Source organism: Lissotriton vulgaris, chromosome 5, assembly GCF_964263255.1.
Source record: "Lissotriton vulgaris chromosome 5, aLisVul1.2, whole genome shotgun sequence".
In the NCBI taxonomy this organism is placed as follows: Eukaryota; Metazoa; Chordata; class Amphibia; order Caudata; family Salamandridae; genus Lissotriton; species Lissotriton vulgaris.
The window spans coordinates 322,766,330-322,784,272 of NC_141693.1; the positions used below are offsets into that span (position 1 = coordinate 322,766,330).

At 42.8% G+C, this 17,943-nt stretch overlaps 1 protein-coding gene across 1 annotated transcript in view; it reads left to right on the forward strand.

The window, feature by feature from the left end:
* Positions 1 to 17,943, forward strand: part of PRDM16 (PR/SET domain 16) — a 1,072,267-nt gene that overhangs the window by 421,433 nt on the left and 632,891 nt on the right. Inside the window, exon 2 of the mRNA XM_086921555.1 lies at positions 7,083 to 7,432. Coding sequence (XP_086777681.1) covers positions 7,083 to 7,432 — 350 coding nt within the window. The remainder of the gene's footprint in view (positions 1 to 7,082; positions 7,433 to 17,943) is intronic.

Sequence of the window (17,943 nt, forward strand, 5' to 3'; positions counted from 1 at the left end):
GACACGCCCCCATGCAAGCAAGGAAACGCCCTCTGAAGATAGTGCTGGTGCTTTATTTGCACCAGCGCTATTGGTATTACAGAAGTGGACAAACAACTGTCTGCGTTCACTTCTGTAATACAAAAGTGCCCTGGTGGTGCGGAAAGTGGGTGTGAAAACCCTGGGCACTTCCATAATACAGCCCCTGTTTGTGAATACATGCAAAACACTCCCTGACTTGCTTCAGCAGTGTTAGCTGGTTTCTTCAGTGGGCGACTGACCAAAGTTGCAAAGCTAAGTTTCTAGGTCTGGCGTTTTACTTCGACCTTTTGATTTTTCTAATATTATAGTTGTGTATTTTGTATTTTATGGGATTTTCAGCCCGTTCTCTTCATCCCATATTCTGTTATTCTGCCATTCATATTTTTCTGCCACCCACTGCTGCATACATCATTGGGCAACTGGGCAGCCTACTGCAGTTATTAACAAACTTCAATGTGAGAGACGGCATTCTCGAATAATTGTCCCACTTGCACACTCTGTTTTCTCTAAATATTCAATTCCAGCGTGCTCTAGGGTGCACCCTTCGTGCTGGAGTGCGTTCAAATCAAAATTCAACAGCGTGTCCCATCTGGGAGACGTCCCCTAGTCACAGCTCTATCGCCCCGAATAGAAAAGATAAGCAGCTTCCAAAGCCCTTGTCAGCATTAAGAAACAGAACCCACTGCAGTAAGGGAAACAAGTGGCAGCGGTTGGACTAGCACCACCTCGCGTCCCTCCAGGTGAGAGTCCACACCTCTGACACATCTGTTGCCACACACCAGCCAATAACATTGAACTCAATACTTTCCTTCATGGTATTACTATGGCAAATCTCTGCTCCGTTCCAAGTTCATGACAATAATATCACATCTACTGCATCAATCATTAAGGTGAATATATATTTTTTTTCTTAATTCCATTTACCTGCATGGCTGAAGTATGGCAAGTATGGCTTAAGCTTGTAGCCCGAAAGTATAAGTTTATGTGAGGGATGGCTAAGACACTCGTCTATACATTTGTTTCTTTTTTTTAATCTTACCCCTACCCTTGTTTTATTACATGTGAGAAGTGTTGGGCTGGAGGTTATTTCATATCACTTTTTGATTCGGACTGATGATGACGCTACTGGCTATTAGTACGTCGATCGCTAAAAATATACCATTGATCCAATATGACTGTTAAGGTTCTTAAGACAATCTTCTTCAGAGTGATCCTAGTATGACATCCACTCCATTTTGATAGTTTTGATACATGAACAACATTGTCATAGTGACATACAATACTCTAGTCCCCTCTATGCTCCAACCTCTGCCTCCCTCGTCCCTCGTCTTCTCCATCCCCAGCCATACCAGAAATCTGCATAGAACTGTGTTCCAGGCAAAAGCTGCTACCCACATTTGCTGATCCATTGTCTCCAAACTTGGCCAACTCCAAAATTAATGTTTACCTTCTTTCACCCCATATTTAAATACATCAGTGTGTACCATCCAATGTAAACAACATTATGCTTACACGGATGTGGGGCTAGGAAAACAGGAACTGCTCGGTCACTATTGCATTGGAATGATGGGTGCAAAGTTGATAGACTTTTTCTGTAAGTCATGGGGTAGCTAGCGATTAATGAAGAGCGAGTTGTGGAGGGCACTGTCTTACACTAGTCTTTCCGCACTACTACACTCAGATGAATAACCAAGCTGCTACCTTTGTACACAACTAGTTAGAAGAAGCCTGGTTGAGTAGCAAAAGCTTACTCCAGGGGATGGTGGTAGGTTTAGCACTCAAATACAGTATGGCATAGTAACTATACACAATAAACTCAATAACCAATCATAGGTAGATTGATCAAAAACAATAAATTAAGCCCTCATTCTGAGTGACCCTCCAATTTCAACCTGGGCACAAATGGAACTTTACATCATATTTGAAATTACAAACTAGGCAGACTACATCTTATCTCTGTTCACATTTGGCCTGGAAAAAACCTGGCGGGTATGTGAACGGTGGAAACTAGTTGGAAAGAGAGAAATACTTTTGTAATTAGGTGAACAGAACCCTATGCAGAAAGTTACCAACCATACTGAGCAGCAAAACTCAAAAAAGAAAGGGATTATCGCACCAGGAAAATGCTACACCCTGCATATCAGTGCTTACCAAGTATGCTATTACACCAACTACCAGACTTCTTTAAGAGAAAGCCTTAGGACCTTATTTAAGGTTTAAGGTACAGGATACTCCATCACAAACGTGGCAAATATCCAGTTAAATAAATTACCATTGAATTATAACCTACGGTACTTGTAATATTGCGGACAGCATATCTACCACATTTGTTATGGAGTGTCCCATCTCGAAAACACTAAATAAGTCCCTGAGGGCAGGATTTAGCCTTATATGGTCAGAGCAGCATCCGTTGGGATTGCAGACCACATTAACACCCCCATCCCAACAGTACCCTGTCTGTCAAAATTGGATTTGACTGCTGGACAAAAAATCCTCTCAGCACCTTGAAAGGAACCACGGTCACGTGCTTCCATTCAAGGTTCGAAATGTTGGGTGGATAGACACTGCTGGTTTTGATGGCAGTTCACCAAACATTTAACTTTTTTTCTTTATCAAAAACAAACTCCCAAAGTAGGAGTTTGTCTCTGAAATACAAAAACAAATAATGACCATAACCTAGGGATTTTTCTCCCAATGATTGGGGGTCAATATTGCTTGTAATTGTCCCACACAAAAAATCCTCACACCATCTGCTCTAATTAGAGTGAGTGGTGTGATAGCTTTACTACGACATCCCCTACTCTGTCATGCCATCGAAGTAAGTTTTCAGTCGATGGAGCTAACAGGGGCTCCATCGACTGAAAGCACATGGTTTGCCTGTCTCCGAAGCGGGCGGACAGAGAGTATGGCAGACAGGTTACTCTTTCTAATTTGTGACAGTTTACACACCCACACAACTCTAAATCTGCCCATAAGCCTTTATTGATGTATAAAAGGTATTGGGCAGTTATATTACTGAACAACAAAACACATAGAAGATTCTAGCACCTTTTAGTTTCAAAATAAGACCCCAAACCATTTTACATAATTTACATGGGAATGAGCTACAATTTGAATATCATTGGAGTCTATGAACATTTTGTTCTATTCTGGCAAGTTTTGCTTTCTTAGCCTTCCTCTAAAGATGTAGGTCTCTGTCCCTTTACTTTGGCTTTGTTTACAGTTCCCTGGTCAATGGCCACAAAATGCAATGTACCAAGTATGAACGGCTATGTCTTCCCTTCCTCCTAGTTTTACTGCAGTCCTAAGCTTAAGGAGAAGGCATCCCACTGGAAGTGAGCAGAGACAAGCGAGAATCTGCCACACATTACACAAAGCACCAAAAATACTTCAAACATGACACCACCCAAAATCGAACTACGATTGTCCACTACACAGTGTTTAGTTTGTAAAAAAAGAAAATCGATGGCCATCTTCAGGAGGTCACTGCAGCTTGCAACGCCCATTGCCCTTGCCAATGCAGCGAATGCCAATATTAACACAAATATTAACCATCACACTCCTACAAGTGTGACAATTTAAACTATTCCAGGACCGCAAAGCTATGAGAATGTCTTAAGTGGCATATATTTGTAGTTTTTAGTGTATATTAAACTAATAAACAACTGCTGTTGTGCTCATCTCCAAATTACACAAACAGCACCACCATGTGGCAGGCTTTCGTAAGTGCCGATGTTGACACAAGTGACGGAACTAAGCACCGGAAGTGGTCGGCTGAAATTAAGCACTGCCCCTACAGAAGAATGATGGGTTTAGCATGTAAAAAAATGGGTCTAAAGTTAAAGTTCCAAAGTCCACTTACCAGAGCTTCTCAGTGAGGTGTGTTAAAGAGGGCATTAGATGCAGATCAACTGACCAGTTACTGCTCCAGCTGGAGTCTAAAGTCACCAATAAATAGACTAGTAGTTCTGGAACTGATCTAGCACCTACTGCTTGTCCCTCAAGTGGCATAACTTTAGCAGTTAGTAGCTCTTGAATGTCTGATCATAGATAAAGGCTTTATGCTGTGTCAGCAGATCACCCTCTGAATGTGGCTCATTAGCTGGACTCATTGGTTCCTAATAGCAGTGGCGGCGGGCACCAAGAAAGGGTGGTCTGGCAGGTGGAGGGAACGCAGGTTGGATCACGCAGGAGTTGCGGGGGATTAGTTTTAAATATATTTTAAGAAAACAAACTTACCTGAAGCTGGCTGCCACCTCCCACGTCGCATCACCCCCTCTCCTCTTCCTGGTCGCAGCAGCCCCTGGGACAGACTCCCATCCAATCCCGTGCTGCAGAGCAGCGTAGGGATTGGCCTGAGCGAGCTGGAAGGATGCTCCGCTCAGACCATGGAGTCTGTGGGGTTTCTCAAGCCCAGCTGTTCAATGCAGCTGGGCTGGAGAAGCCTAGGTGTGCATGTGTGTTTTGGCCGGCCTGCGGCAGACGTCCAAACACATATGCGCACTTAGGGAGTGCACATAGCACTCCTTCTCCCCATCCCATGCCTCGGCCCTGCCCCTCCCCACAGCGCTGGCTCAGAGCCAGCAAATGAAAACTAACAATGCTAGAACACCGTTTTATTTTTCATTTCCTGCCTCTGAGCCAGGCAGTAGGGCGACGCTCCTGCGCCATTGCAGAGGAGCCGCCGCTGCCTAATAGCTCTAGAACTGTGATTTAAAGCTTGGCACTAGTCATACCTTTAAACCATGAAAGGGGTTTGTTAAAAACAGATATGAACAGCAACCAATCACCCCACTGAGCTGACTTTTGACTAGCTCATCCTAAAGAGCATCATGATTATACCTTGACCGAATTTTAAGTAGGGGTGCTGGGTCATTCTACGAACACCATATTTTTAATTTCTTTGCAATGCATTTGTGTATTGGTTTGTGGCAAAAATCAAACACATTTGAGGTTAAGTGGAAATACGTAGTCTGCAACACTGAAGTCGGCAGCACCTTTCATGTCTGTGGCAGAGCACTTGCTTTCAACTGCAGTGATTCAGCTAAGGTTTTACATTTTTTAGAAGTCGCTGGAGCAAAAAGAAAACAAACATATGACTTCCGAATCCTAATTGTCAGATCAAATACAGGATATGTCTCATGAACGAACACATAATAAACAATCATTGGCACAGCTCGTAGGTTTCCCGCAGAATGTTCTGTAGCCACACAACATATTCTACTTATAGCGCGAATCATTCACTGGTGTGCCAGAGTGTTAATGTACATGGTATCCAACAGAGCCCAGACTGCAGTGGCATAAGAAAGGCCCCCGCTGCCCCCACAGTGTGGAGGAGCCCCGACCTCTATGGGGCCCCCTTAGCACAGTTCCCTGGCCTGAGAGCTCCAGAGTGAGGCCAGAAGTGGCGTCCCTCCATGTACTTTGCAGGGGGCCCCCTCAAGTTTCATAACGCCACCGTGTGGTAACTTATGATGCCTTTTTTACTGCATAAAAAGGCCCTGTTTGTCAGTAAAGTGAAATAGAATTCCCAAATGGAATCCTGCTCTGCCTGATCACAATTAGTCCCAAGTTCCCAGGGCGGGATTCCCTGTGTGAGGGAACACCAGACCAGAGTTTACCGTCCAATAATTGTAAAGGTAAGGTCATATGAAGCTTTGGTTCCACCCCAACTTTTTTCTGTGGCTACTGGGGGCATTCAATGCTCTACCCTGTCAGAACTGATTTTCCCCTTCCCTCCCCCAATTCCTTTGCCCTCCTCCGACTACCGCCCTTATTCCACATTCCAATAGGTTTAACTTGTATTAGGAGCAGGAGCGGCCTGTGCAGGTCAGAGCGCTGGGATGGGGGACTCGACAGGCGACAACATCCCCTCCATCCTGCACCATCGCTCTTACCTGCGTGGGCCGCTCCTGAGTAGGAGTAAGAATGTGTGGAAATACCAGTTGGAAACTATCATTCGGGCTACCTAGTATCTCTACATATGTTTACTCCTAATTCGTTAGCAGGGTCATAGCGTCTAATCACACATACCTGTATACCTGTATATTAAGTCTCTAGAAGTTTGCCATTATGTTTCTTCCTATGATTCATTGCTGTGAAACAGGAGAAAAGAAGGGATGAAAAAGATTCCCAAAGATGTGAGGGGAAGGGACAGGTAGCATAGAGTGGCCAATGAAACAAGATTTGACAGCCTTGGTATTTATCTGCCCAGGCATTTGGCAGTTCCAATTGTGGACTCCTAAAAACTATTTACATGACTTCACTGATCTGTTTTACAAATTAGGCACTGGTACAATTGTTACACCTGTCCAGTAACTTTACTGTCTATGCCCGCCATGGCCAGTACGAGAGAAATCTGCACACCTCCTGGCCATTGCTGCCAGTATCAGAAAGACCATTAGAACCAATGCTACCTCAATGCCAGGATCTGTAGTATCTTTGTTAACAACAGCAGGTCCCCTTAGTGTTCAGTGCATTGATCTTAATACTAGTGATTAATTTGTAAAAAACATAAGTGCCAGGACTCTTGTCAGGAGGCTACTGCAGCTTGCACCACACATGGCCACTGCCATGCTTCCAGTGACAGTAACAACACAACTACCAACCATCACGCTTCTACAAGTGTAACAATTTGTACTATTATAGGCCCCTAAAGCTATAATTTTCGCTTGGGCAACAGATAATAGTCATATTAATGAATATTTAACCAACAATTAACTGTTGTTGTGGTCATCTCTAAATTAGCCACCTTGTGGCAGGCTGTCACAAGCACCGGTGTTGACAATTAAGTGCTGGTGCCAAGCACCGGGAACCACAGGCTCGAATTAAGTAATGTCTGATACAAGGACTTCCAATGGCCATCTGTCAAACTACAACTGATTCGCTATATTATAATGTCTAAAACGCTGTCATTATTATCATGTGATATTTAATACAAGCATTTCCATAATTAAGTGTTCTATTCCAATAACAAATCATCACTGATCCCTTATTGATGGAAAGATAGTACTCCGTTAGCTTCGTAACTTTACCTGTTCCTTACTTTCCTTTCTCTGTAGGTGACAGTGAAACAGTAAATAATATGTATGAAGCTGACCCGGATGTCCTCGCTGGTGAAAGCGCAGAAGAAGAAACAGAAGACAGCATCATGTCCCCCATTCCTGTTGGACCACCGTCCCCCTTTCCCACCAGTGAGGACTTCACACCCAAGGAAGGATCCCCCTACGAAGCTCCTGTCTACATTCCTGATGACATTCCAATCCCTGCCGCCTTCGAGCTGCGAGAATCCTCTGTCCTCGGGGCCGGGCTGGGAATCTGGGCCAAAAAGAAGATTGAAGTCGGGGAAAGGTTTGGACCTTACACCAGCGTGCAAAGGACTGCGTTAAAAGAAGCCAACTTTGATTGGGAAGTAAGTGGACGCTGGGGTTGGTGGGTTTCACACAGTAACGTTGTGTGTCATAGAGGATGGATCTGGAGGCCCGCTTAATATTGGTATCTCACTCTAAGAGTGAGATACCTGACCCTCAAACCACTTTCATATTGTGGGAAGACTGCTGTCCTTCCTTCGCCAACTATGTTGATGTCACTCCAATCTATACCTCTTAGCCCAGTCACTTCCTTGGCTGGGGGGAGAGGGATCCCATTTATAACTCTGGAGATGTTAGTACCAGGAATCCACAAGAAAGTTCAAGGTATAAATAATACTTAGGGAGTAGGAGAGTTGATGAGGTTGGGCATTAATGAGTGGGACTCATGATTTTGCATAATTCTTTGACTGAAGCTTGTATATGCGGCCTCTGGTCACAGGAAGGATCAAAGAGTTTGTTGGTCTGTCTGTGAGCCTTCCATGTGCACTTCTGTCACCTCTGGATCTAGAATCATTGATTAATGAATTTTGAATAACATGGAAGCTCTTCATTATTAAGCTCTGAGCCAAGCTGGCATTGTCTATGGTAATAAGTTAGATCAGACCACACCTACATGAATGCTGAAACAAGTCAGTTGCTTCCTGCATATAACACAAAGTATGCAGTGAATTCTACTAGTCTTCCTTGACATGGTAGTCTTGACCTGGGCTAACATGTAGATATGTCCGAAAGTTCTCAAAGTTTCGTTCAATGGTCTACCACAGGGTGTCCTATGATAAACTGGACAGCCGGGCAAAGTAATTTGTGAAATCTGTTATGCGGTAGGAATCTACTGCCTCAAATAATGTGAACACATTATCTTTTTCTCTTGTTTTTACTTGTTGCTATATTCTAATACAGCTTTAGAGCCCGATGTAGCAGGCCTTTAAGGCCCGCTCCAGCCTTAAAGGCCCGAAAGCGAGGGCCTTTACAAGGGAGAAGGCCTTTATTGGCCTTTAGAGCCCGCTACGGGCTCTAAAGGCAGAATGTTCTAAATAATAAAGCAAAGGCCTCAGGACCCCGAGAGGAATGAAATCCTCTCAGGCTCCGTGAAGCCTTTGTTCACAGCAATACCTGTGAACAAACATTGGAATGTTGACGTTCCAGGTTTCTACCAGCCATTAAAAGCCCAAAGCACTCTATTGTGTTCAATGGAGCGCTCAACATTCCAATGTTCTAATTTGTATTGATGCTTTCAACAAAACGTGGTATGATGAGATACTGTTGTGTTATATAAGCTATGTTACTGTTTTCTCAATCAAATTCAGTTGAAGTACCTCTTATTTGGGAAGAGCTATTGCGCACAAAATAATGACGATAAAGATGGATGTTTATCAAAAAAGAGCTCACAGTCTTACACCAACTTTTCTTAACTCCATTTTATCTTCTTTTCTTACCGGGAGCGCATAAAAAGAACACCCTAGGCATTCTCTTACAGAGTGCTCTTTGGTTGCCAATTTTGCCATTGAAATGAACATCAAGTAATCTGTAATTCAAACTACTCTTTTCCACAACATTGCACCAATTTCAGTTTTCAGCAAGAGCACAACTTTTTACCAAGTTCCCTCTATATATGAGCAGTTTCCCTTGTAAGTGCTATAAAGATAGTCATGATAGAAGCCAAGACTGGCGAGCAGAGGAAAGAGAACCAAACATAAGTCTGTATCACCCTGTATAAAATCAAAGTTTCAAATGTGGCCCGGATAGGCTGAATGGCCCTCTCAACATGTACTGTGCATGATGTCCTCTGCTTCCTAACAGTGCAAGCGCGTGGGCCACCAGATACAGCTTTTATCCTGTACACAAAGAGCATGTGTAATCATGCAGTGGGCTGCTTCACCCTTCCACAGGGATCTGATGGAGTCTCAGACAAGAGGACCAGCCCTGCAAAGCACAATGCACGCCAGTCACACGGAAAGAGACAGAGCGGCTCATTCATAAGGCAGGGGATGCACAGAGCTGTGAGGGGTGCTATGCTTGGACAACCATGAACATATGGACTGTCAGTTTTAAAGAGGCCGCCGTTCACAAACCCACTGGAATGTAAAATACTGCTCCATTATATCTCGGCAGTGGACGAACCACCCTCCTCTAGGTAATCCACTGTGACATGATGGATGGAGCCTGTGTTTGCAAAGGAGCTGGGGGTCCTCACCGGAGAAGCAGCTGCTTCATACCTGAGCGCCCCAGTATCATTCAGAGGGCACCCCTCCATCGGGCCAGCTCACCATACTTGCATCTAAGGTGTGATCTGGTGAGATTTTTGTAACTTCCAATAATTCGAATTAAATGCATTGTACAGGAGAATATTGTTGATATTTTTGAAGTGCATATTTATAGTAGACATGAGGTGTACTGAAGAAGTGTTCAACATTTCAGAATGTATCATTTGTAGTGGTTGTTCGACGGAACAATGCAGGGAAATTCGCCGCAAGCCTTAACCACGCATTTTTTATCATGCATTTTTTTTTACAACGTGTATTTTTTTTACAACGGATGCCATTACCATGCATTGTTTATTCATTTAAAAACAATGTATTTGTGGGGGGAGACCCTCCACACCCACCCAACTTACCATGAATGTGTGGTAAAGGCATCTGTTGCAAAAACACATGTTATCAAAATATGCGTGCTTAAAAATGCGTGGTTATGTCACAACATGGTAAAAACCTTGGGGCATATTATCAAGGGGGTTTATCTCCGCTTTTTTGGCTTTAAAAGCCAAGAAAGCGGAGATAAAATTATCTCCCTATTACCTAGCTGCCGCTAACACCAGTTAGCGACAGCTAGTCGGAGATAGCGACCATCTTGGGCCCCACTTTGCATGTCAGTGATATTTATCACTAATGACATGCAAAGTGGGCGTGCCAAGATGTTAGCGACTGGAAACAGTCGCTAACATCGCTATCTCCTATTACCAACTTTTGGAGATATTCGCGCTAAGCGCGAATATCTCCAAAAGCTAACACCTGCCCTGAGCAGTTCTTAGCCATGTTATCCAATGGGAGGTGGATAACATGGCTAAGAGCATTAGCTCGGTAATGCATGAATATCGCGGACTTTTCAGCGATATTCATGCATTGCGGCCGTTTTTTATCGCATTTGCGATAAACCTTGGTAATACCAAGGTTTATCTGCGATAAAAATCGCCGCAGCTCAGCGGTAAATTTTTGTCTCTAACCAAGCAATAGCGATAATTATCGCTATTGCTTGGTAATATGCCCCCTTGTTGTAAAGGCTGTTTCCCGTTTGTAATTCGGCTTTGCAATTCCTCATATATCTTGTTACTTTCTGTCGCTATGTATCTATATTTACTCCAAATGTGTCTCAAGTATATGCTGCTACCTCTGTGAAGCACTCTGATGCCCTCGGGTCGAGTTTGTGCCGTATAAAACTCAGTAAATAATAAAATAAAAATAATAAAAATGACAATTGATTGTGATTACAGACACAAAGTAGTGCCCATGGCTTTCTGCACTGAAAATAGTTCTGCGCAATGATACAGTGAGAGAAATGGGGACAGACAGATCAATGGAAAAGCTTTATATGACAATGTTGATGTTAATGATGGTAGCAATGAGCCTCATGTGGCACACTACATAGGGCCCAAAGGAGGTGGCCCATTACAGAGGTCATAGTAACACTAGGTGCCTTATGGCGGTAATCACAGAAAATTCCTGCACCTGTATCAGGGCATAAGGTTTGCCTCCTGGAATGGGGAATGGCATTCTGGAATCAGTGTTTATTCATGTTATTCCCCATTATCAGCTGGGTTTTCATAGTCATTTTGACTGCTTTCAGGTAGCGAAATGCCCAAGTGAAACACTCCTCCAGTTTTCCTGTGGAACTTGTAAGCCTGATTAGATTGATAGCTCCCCTAACAGTCCATTCGAGACCACCAGGAAAGGTACCGTATATGTTATAGAATGCAAGTCAACACAACTTCTTATCAATTCCTGCATCACTGCAGGAATAGTAGAAGACCCTCTGCTGTAAAACAGTATGATGTAAGATATTTCATCTATTGTAAATCTACGCAGTGTGGCTACTTGTGTTTCCATAACACCTTGAGACAGTGCATCTTTACCTATGTCCTAGTATTCATAAGTATTGTACACGGCTGTAATTCCCTATTCCGTGAGATTTGTAAAATTTGAAACTACTAAAGAAATGATTTAACAGATCGCTGCATTCAATCAATAATCTATTACCCAATAAACCAAGGCAGCTAAAGTTTCTTTAGGAGGTTGCAAAATTACATTTTTCTCCTTCACAAATATTGCAGGTTGCCTATAAACACTACAATATCCACCCATTGTTTGCTTATTTTTCTGCATGCGCGTTCTCAATCAAATCATGAATCCCTTTTAAAGTTTCTTGAACAACCAATACTTGACTAAGACAATAGGTCCTGATTTTGAACCTACTGGTTTTGACAAAGCTTTTTCCTCTCCCATTAAATATCTTCAAAAATAAAGGTGCACCACTGGAAAAAAATGAAAGAAGCACAATGATTTCCATGCATGTGTAAGCATCGGGACACTGTAGCGGCACAGAGAGGGTACTTATCCATGAACTGCATACAGCTTAATGCAACTAACATTTAAGTAAAATTAATATATATGCTCAAAAGCTGAGCGGAGCTTTGAAAAAAGAGAGGTACAGTATCAAATGGCAGCAGGTAGGCCCACCCGAAACATTAAAATAAAAAACATTTTGTGTTGACGGGACGGGAGAGTTGGGGGAACAGCAATGGAGCGGGTGGGGAGAGTGCATAGGAGCGAAGTCAATGTGAGGGTTGAACATCGGGAAGTGGACAGTAGAGAAACAGATAAGCTTGAGGCCAGAAAGTTAAAAATAAATAAAAAGCAAAAAAACCAGGGGTGACTTTCGGTATTCACAATGGGCATTTACGAGTTGTGAGTACCGAAAGTCGTAAAGTTAGACTTTCGTCTAAATTTACCTTAGTGAATCGGGCCCTGAGAGAGTGAAAACTGCACTCAGCACTCTAAATCATGCTCCCAAAATCTTTGCATTATTAATTAAAATTATTTACATATTCTAAATATTCAAATAATAATACCACTGTTCATTACAGAAAAGGAATAGTTGAGTTACTGATTACACTGTTGGGTGTACCCAACGAACCCAAAGAAGGCTGCTATTCATGCATCTACACTCTTCAGGCAGTCTAGAGCGATGAATGACTGATCAGACCCTTTATCACCAGCACTTTCAAATATGAGGATATAGAGTGTCTTTTCTCTCAGTATCTTTGCAAGTTGAAGTAATAATCTATATAATGTTGTATTTCTGCAACAATCTAAATTAGCAATTTGCTGGGTGTGGAGCTATGTACTATTTCCCAAAAGGGTGGGAGCTAAAACTTTACAATGACTTTGGGGGGAGTGTCATTGGCTAGAGAATAAAATAATAATGTTTAGAAATGTATGTTTAGCAGATATGGTTGGAGACAGCAGGCTTATCTGTTTTCCATATACGATATGTTCCCTTTTCTTTATAAAAGCCTTTGTAAAGCCTTTGTGCCTTTCTCTTTGTGGGATGCTTATCATTATCACCGTTTCAGGTCTTGGCACCATCTGGCAGCTTCCTAGTGCTTTTCAACCAGATAAGAATTGTTTTTTCTTATAAAAATACACTTTTTATCTTGTAGTCTCAATTTTCAAACAACTGAAAAGTGTCTGATTTTTCTCTCTTGCTTTGAAGATCTTTTACCCCAAAAATATATTAACTACAAAAGTTTTAGACCGTTTTATCAAAATATGATTGGCTAATTTCAACAGGTGCACATGCATATTCTTCAGGCATTAGTAATATTTGCCTGAAACCTTACCCGGTAGCAGCCATAGTGTTTGCAAGATGAAAAAAAGGGACTCTTCATATTGCCTCACAATGGAACTCAACAATATGTGAACTTTATGTATATAAGTCAACTTTATGTATGTAAACGTTTATGTGCTGTACATATGTTGCATTAAACACTTTTGGTTTTATTAAAAGAAACCTCACCCAGTAACCTACTTGGTAACATGTTTTATCACCGGGGCCCCACCCGAGATACCTAGAGCATCAAGGGTGTGATGCAACACCTTATTACAGCGGAGCAGGTTTTTTGGTGTTTCTTAAGTGAAGAAAAGGTGAATTAAAATTATTAAATCATGTAGCAATTAAAAACATAATAACAACATTAAAAAATTCTTCATATCAATCCAATTTATATATTAACACATATTATATGCAATAATCATATTATTAAAATAATAATATGATTATTGCATACAATAATAATATGATTATTGCATAGGATGTGTGTTAATGTATAAATTGGAGTGATTAGAATGAATTTTTTAATGTTGTTTTTATGTTTTTAACTGCTACATGATTTAATAATAAATGTATATGTTGTGATAATAGACTTTTCAGGTTTCTATGATTAAGGGGTGTTTGTATTGATACCCATTGTACTCCTTTTTGGTATGGCATTACTAAAGATAACAGAGAGAGGTGTGGATGAATGAACGTCATTGAGACATTGAGTGAATTCAAGGGAAAATTCTTTTTTTGCTTAGCAATTGTTGTTACCATGTCCCTTGTATAGCCGGGCCTTTCCCCCCCTTTATTTACATTCTTTTCAGAAGGGCCATCGTTGGCTCAGGAAGGTCACGGAGCAGGGCATCCTCTCAATCCAGATGTAAAAGTACAAGGGCATGGACACCGGTCCTGAAGCTGTTTTTAGAAAGTAACAGTTTCATTTCCTTCAAGAAATATAGCTGCTGCTATGCCTGATTGGTTTTCTTGGGGATATGTTACTCAAAGAAATGGTCGGTGTTAAGAGGTGAATCCTAGTGATTTGGCATGGAATGATGGTTGGTGCTTGGAGTCATTTAGGATCATGTCATTAGGACCGTTTTGCAGTACCTTGTTACTGTTGGCAAGCAGAAGGAATGTGGGATTGAGTTTCAGCAGGTGCCAGATACCTAGTGCTGAATGAAAGGGAGGCAGTGATTGTGTTAATGAATGTCAAGTGCAGAGACTTTCATGTAAAGTTGTGTGTTATCGGCTTATTGGTATATTGTGATGTTGTAGGATTCCATAAAGAAAGTTGAAGATGATGGGAACCATGTGGGTACTCTTCAGATAATAGGGTTATCTTGGTATTTACATGGACAATCTGATGTTAGAAAAGTAGTAGGAGAAGCAGTGAGCGACTTTACAAATAAATTCCATTCAAGATGTCAGTGAGTTAATATAGGGTGAGATGGTCAACACTGGCAAAGGGAGCAGAAAAGATCATCAGGAGGAAGGGATCATCATGAAGTCATTGTCACGTTTTATATGGTGGCCGTTCTTAAGGCTGATTGGTAGCCTTGAAGAAGACAAGTTACATTGATGTGTCCTTGAAGTTGAGTGTGCACAATGCCCATTGTCTTTAAGAAAGATCCATCAGCCGGTTATTGATGTCACAATATTTGTGTTGCATCACGCAGAGTCAACTCACTTCTGCCCGTCACATCATCAATGTCTGGTGTTAGCCTTCTTCTTCTGGGGGCTTACTTTGATTGACTGATTTTCTGCAAATGGGAAGCTAGTTTAATGTGATGTGACAGGGCTTGGCTTGTTTCCACCTTCTGCTTGTAGATTCAATACCAATGCGAGGGAGGTAATTACACCTTAATGCTTACTTTATGTCAAGCTAGAACTTACCAATGTGGTTGCAATTGTTCAGGGTGGAGCATATGTGGATGCTAACTGGCCATCTGCTCCATTAGCGCTATGTAGCGCAAAGGTGGTACCCATGATTTGTTGAAACAGTTAAATGTGATGAAGTGTATCCAGAAATTGCAGCAAACAAGCACTGTAAGCTAACCATGTTTGCATGGCCCTATGTTGGAATTAGCTGAATGAAGAGGTTCTTGGATGGACTCATAATCATAAGGATGGGAACATGTTGGAAGAATGCTCATAGCGCCTTTTGAAACCATCAGTGCTAGATAGCCTGCACCAGCTGGGTAAATTATCATGGCACCTGCACAGTAGGTATTCAAGCAGTACGCATACATTTGTTCAAATGATAAATGGGTTCCCTACTCGTTCAGAGTACAGGGCCCTACTTAAAGCAGTAAGTGCAGATAGCTAATGTGTTGAGTTTAATTAAAGTCTTATTGAGAGTTTAGTGGATTGATACCAAGTTAAAACAGGATGGATATTGCATCCACCACATTACAAGTTCCATTGTAATACAGCGGATGGGGCATCTGCCACATTTGTGAGAGATGCAAAAACAACAGTTGATGGACAGAATGCAGAACAATGTCATACATTCACCCCAGTACAACCGGTCCCAGGATGCTTGTTTCCGGACCAGGGAGGACCTGGCTTGGCAGTTCTGGCTGGACTGTTCCCATGAGGCACATTGTCAAGACTGGTTTGCATATGGCCATGTCTGAACTGGGGTGGCATGCTGAGCAAAAAAAGTATGGATTTAACCCAGATCTCTTGGCTGGGGGTGAATGTTTTGATTTGTTCTGCCTTCCTGTCCATCAATTGCGTGTTTTTTACATTTGTGAGAGAGCATCCCAATCACCAAACTCTAACTAGAGCCCACAGACTCTTATTGTTGAAGCTTATTAGCATGTGTATTCCAGGCTACTGTAAAGTCTTGGAGAACTCATTTCTGTTAACATTTTGAGAGACAAGATGAGAACACATTGTCTACTCTGGAGGGTGTAGTTATTCAACAACAGCCTACTGACATTTGTGAATGGTGGTGATTTACTCTCAAGTATTTCTTCTTTATGCTTACCAAGGGGTTCCTGCAGTATTCTGAATTCTGGAGTCTGCCTCACTTGACTCATGCATTATAGAAGTTATATAACGCTTCATATACCTGACACTGGGACGAAAGTCTCCGATTCACATTGCGATCCTGGGCACCCGTTTGGAAGAGCTCAGTTGATTGGGTCTTGGTTGTAGTCAAGGTCGCCACCGGAGGAGTCCATGTGTGGTGGCACCCTACATGATCTCACACCCAGTGAGTGGATTCTCGCCTATTCAGGATTATTGCTAATTTTTCAACACTGGAATACAAGTCCATTATAGTTCTGTAAAAGAAAAAATGCACCCATTTCTAAGCAAGCACGTAGAAGGACTAGGAAGGCTTTAGAATATGACATAAGCAGAATTCATTTATAATAATCATCGTTGGTGATTCTAAAAAGTCCAAACAGGCAATTAGACAGGCTGTCTCCCCCTAGGATGAGGCTGATGGTTCGTCACACTGATTGAGATGTTAGCTTTGTCTTGTGCTAAATACAGCCCCGCGCTATGGCAAATGGGGCATGTGCGCGCAGTGCATGCAAGATTAAATGGTCTTCCTGTCCCCCGTGGGAAGCTGGAGATGTACAGATGCTCCCGTCGATCCTTCTTCCAGGACAGACATCTCACTTAAGCTGATGCGTCGCCAGAGGGCTCGTTCACTCGTCCCTTGGCTGCGAACACATTACCGCACTCACCTCCCGCGTAAAACTCGCTCCAGACACTACTTTGTAAACTGAGACAATGATCAGACAAGCGTGAACATCAACTTGTACGAAAACTCACCTTCCTTTGACATGTATAGTTAGCGAGAGAATTATGGGATACCCTCATCACGGTGGAGACTGATATCTGCCTAGTAGGGAATTCAATTTGTTCAGAAGGTAAGAGTTTACAGCAATTAGGACAGCGTGCGATGTCATATTACAATGATATATATATATATATATAATTGTAATCTATACTACTATTATAAAGAGAGAACACACACCTTTGAGCCAGGTAAACTCGGGAACCACAGCGCCAATCCACACACCCGATACATTGTAGAAATTGTCAGGGTGTGCAGATGGACATAGGCGATAACAAATTTTTAAAAAACGTAAATTAAATAATATAACTTTTTAAAAACAGTAGTGCTCTGAAAGTAGCGCCGGCCGCGACGCTGTGCTGGCCACGACGTAGCGCTGGCCGCGACGTGCGTGATGACGAGTGGCGGAGAAGTGAGGAGCGCGGGGAGAAGCGGCGGCTCAGGTGCGTCATGACGAACGGTGGACATGGAGCTGAGGTGAAGTGAGGAGCGCGGGAAGGAAGCAGCAGCTCAGGTAAGGTAAATGCACATTGGAGTCAGGGCGGGAGGGATTCAGGGCGGGAGGGAGTCAGGGCGGGAGGGAGTCGGGGCGGGAGGGGGCGGGAGGGAGTCGGGCGGGAGGGGGCGGGAGGGGGTCGGAGCGGGTGTGCACAGAGGGACTGGCGGGAGGAGTCGGGCGGGAGGGAGTTGAGGAGGGAGGGGGTCAGGAGCGGGTGTGCACAGAGGGACAGGCACGCAAGCATCAAATGCTGCCCCCAGCCCCTTTCTGCCCCAGGCAACGCTGGGGCGGGCCGCTAGTATATATATATATATATATATATATATAATATAGCCAAAACTAGACCCGAAAGTATCAGAGCGCTTTAC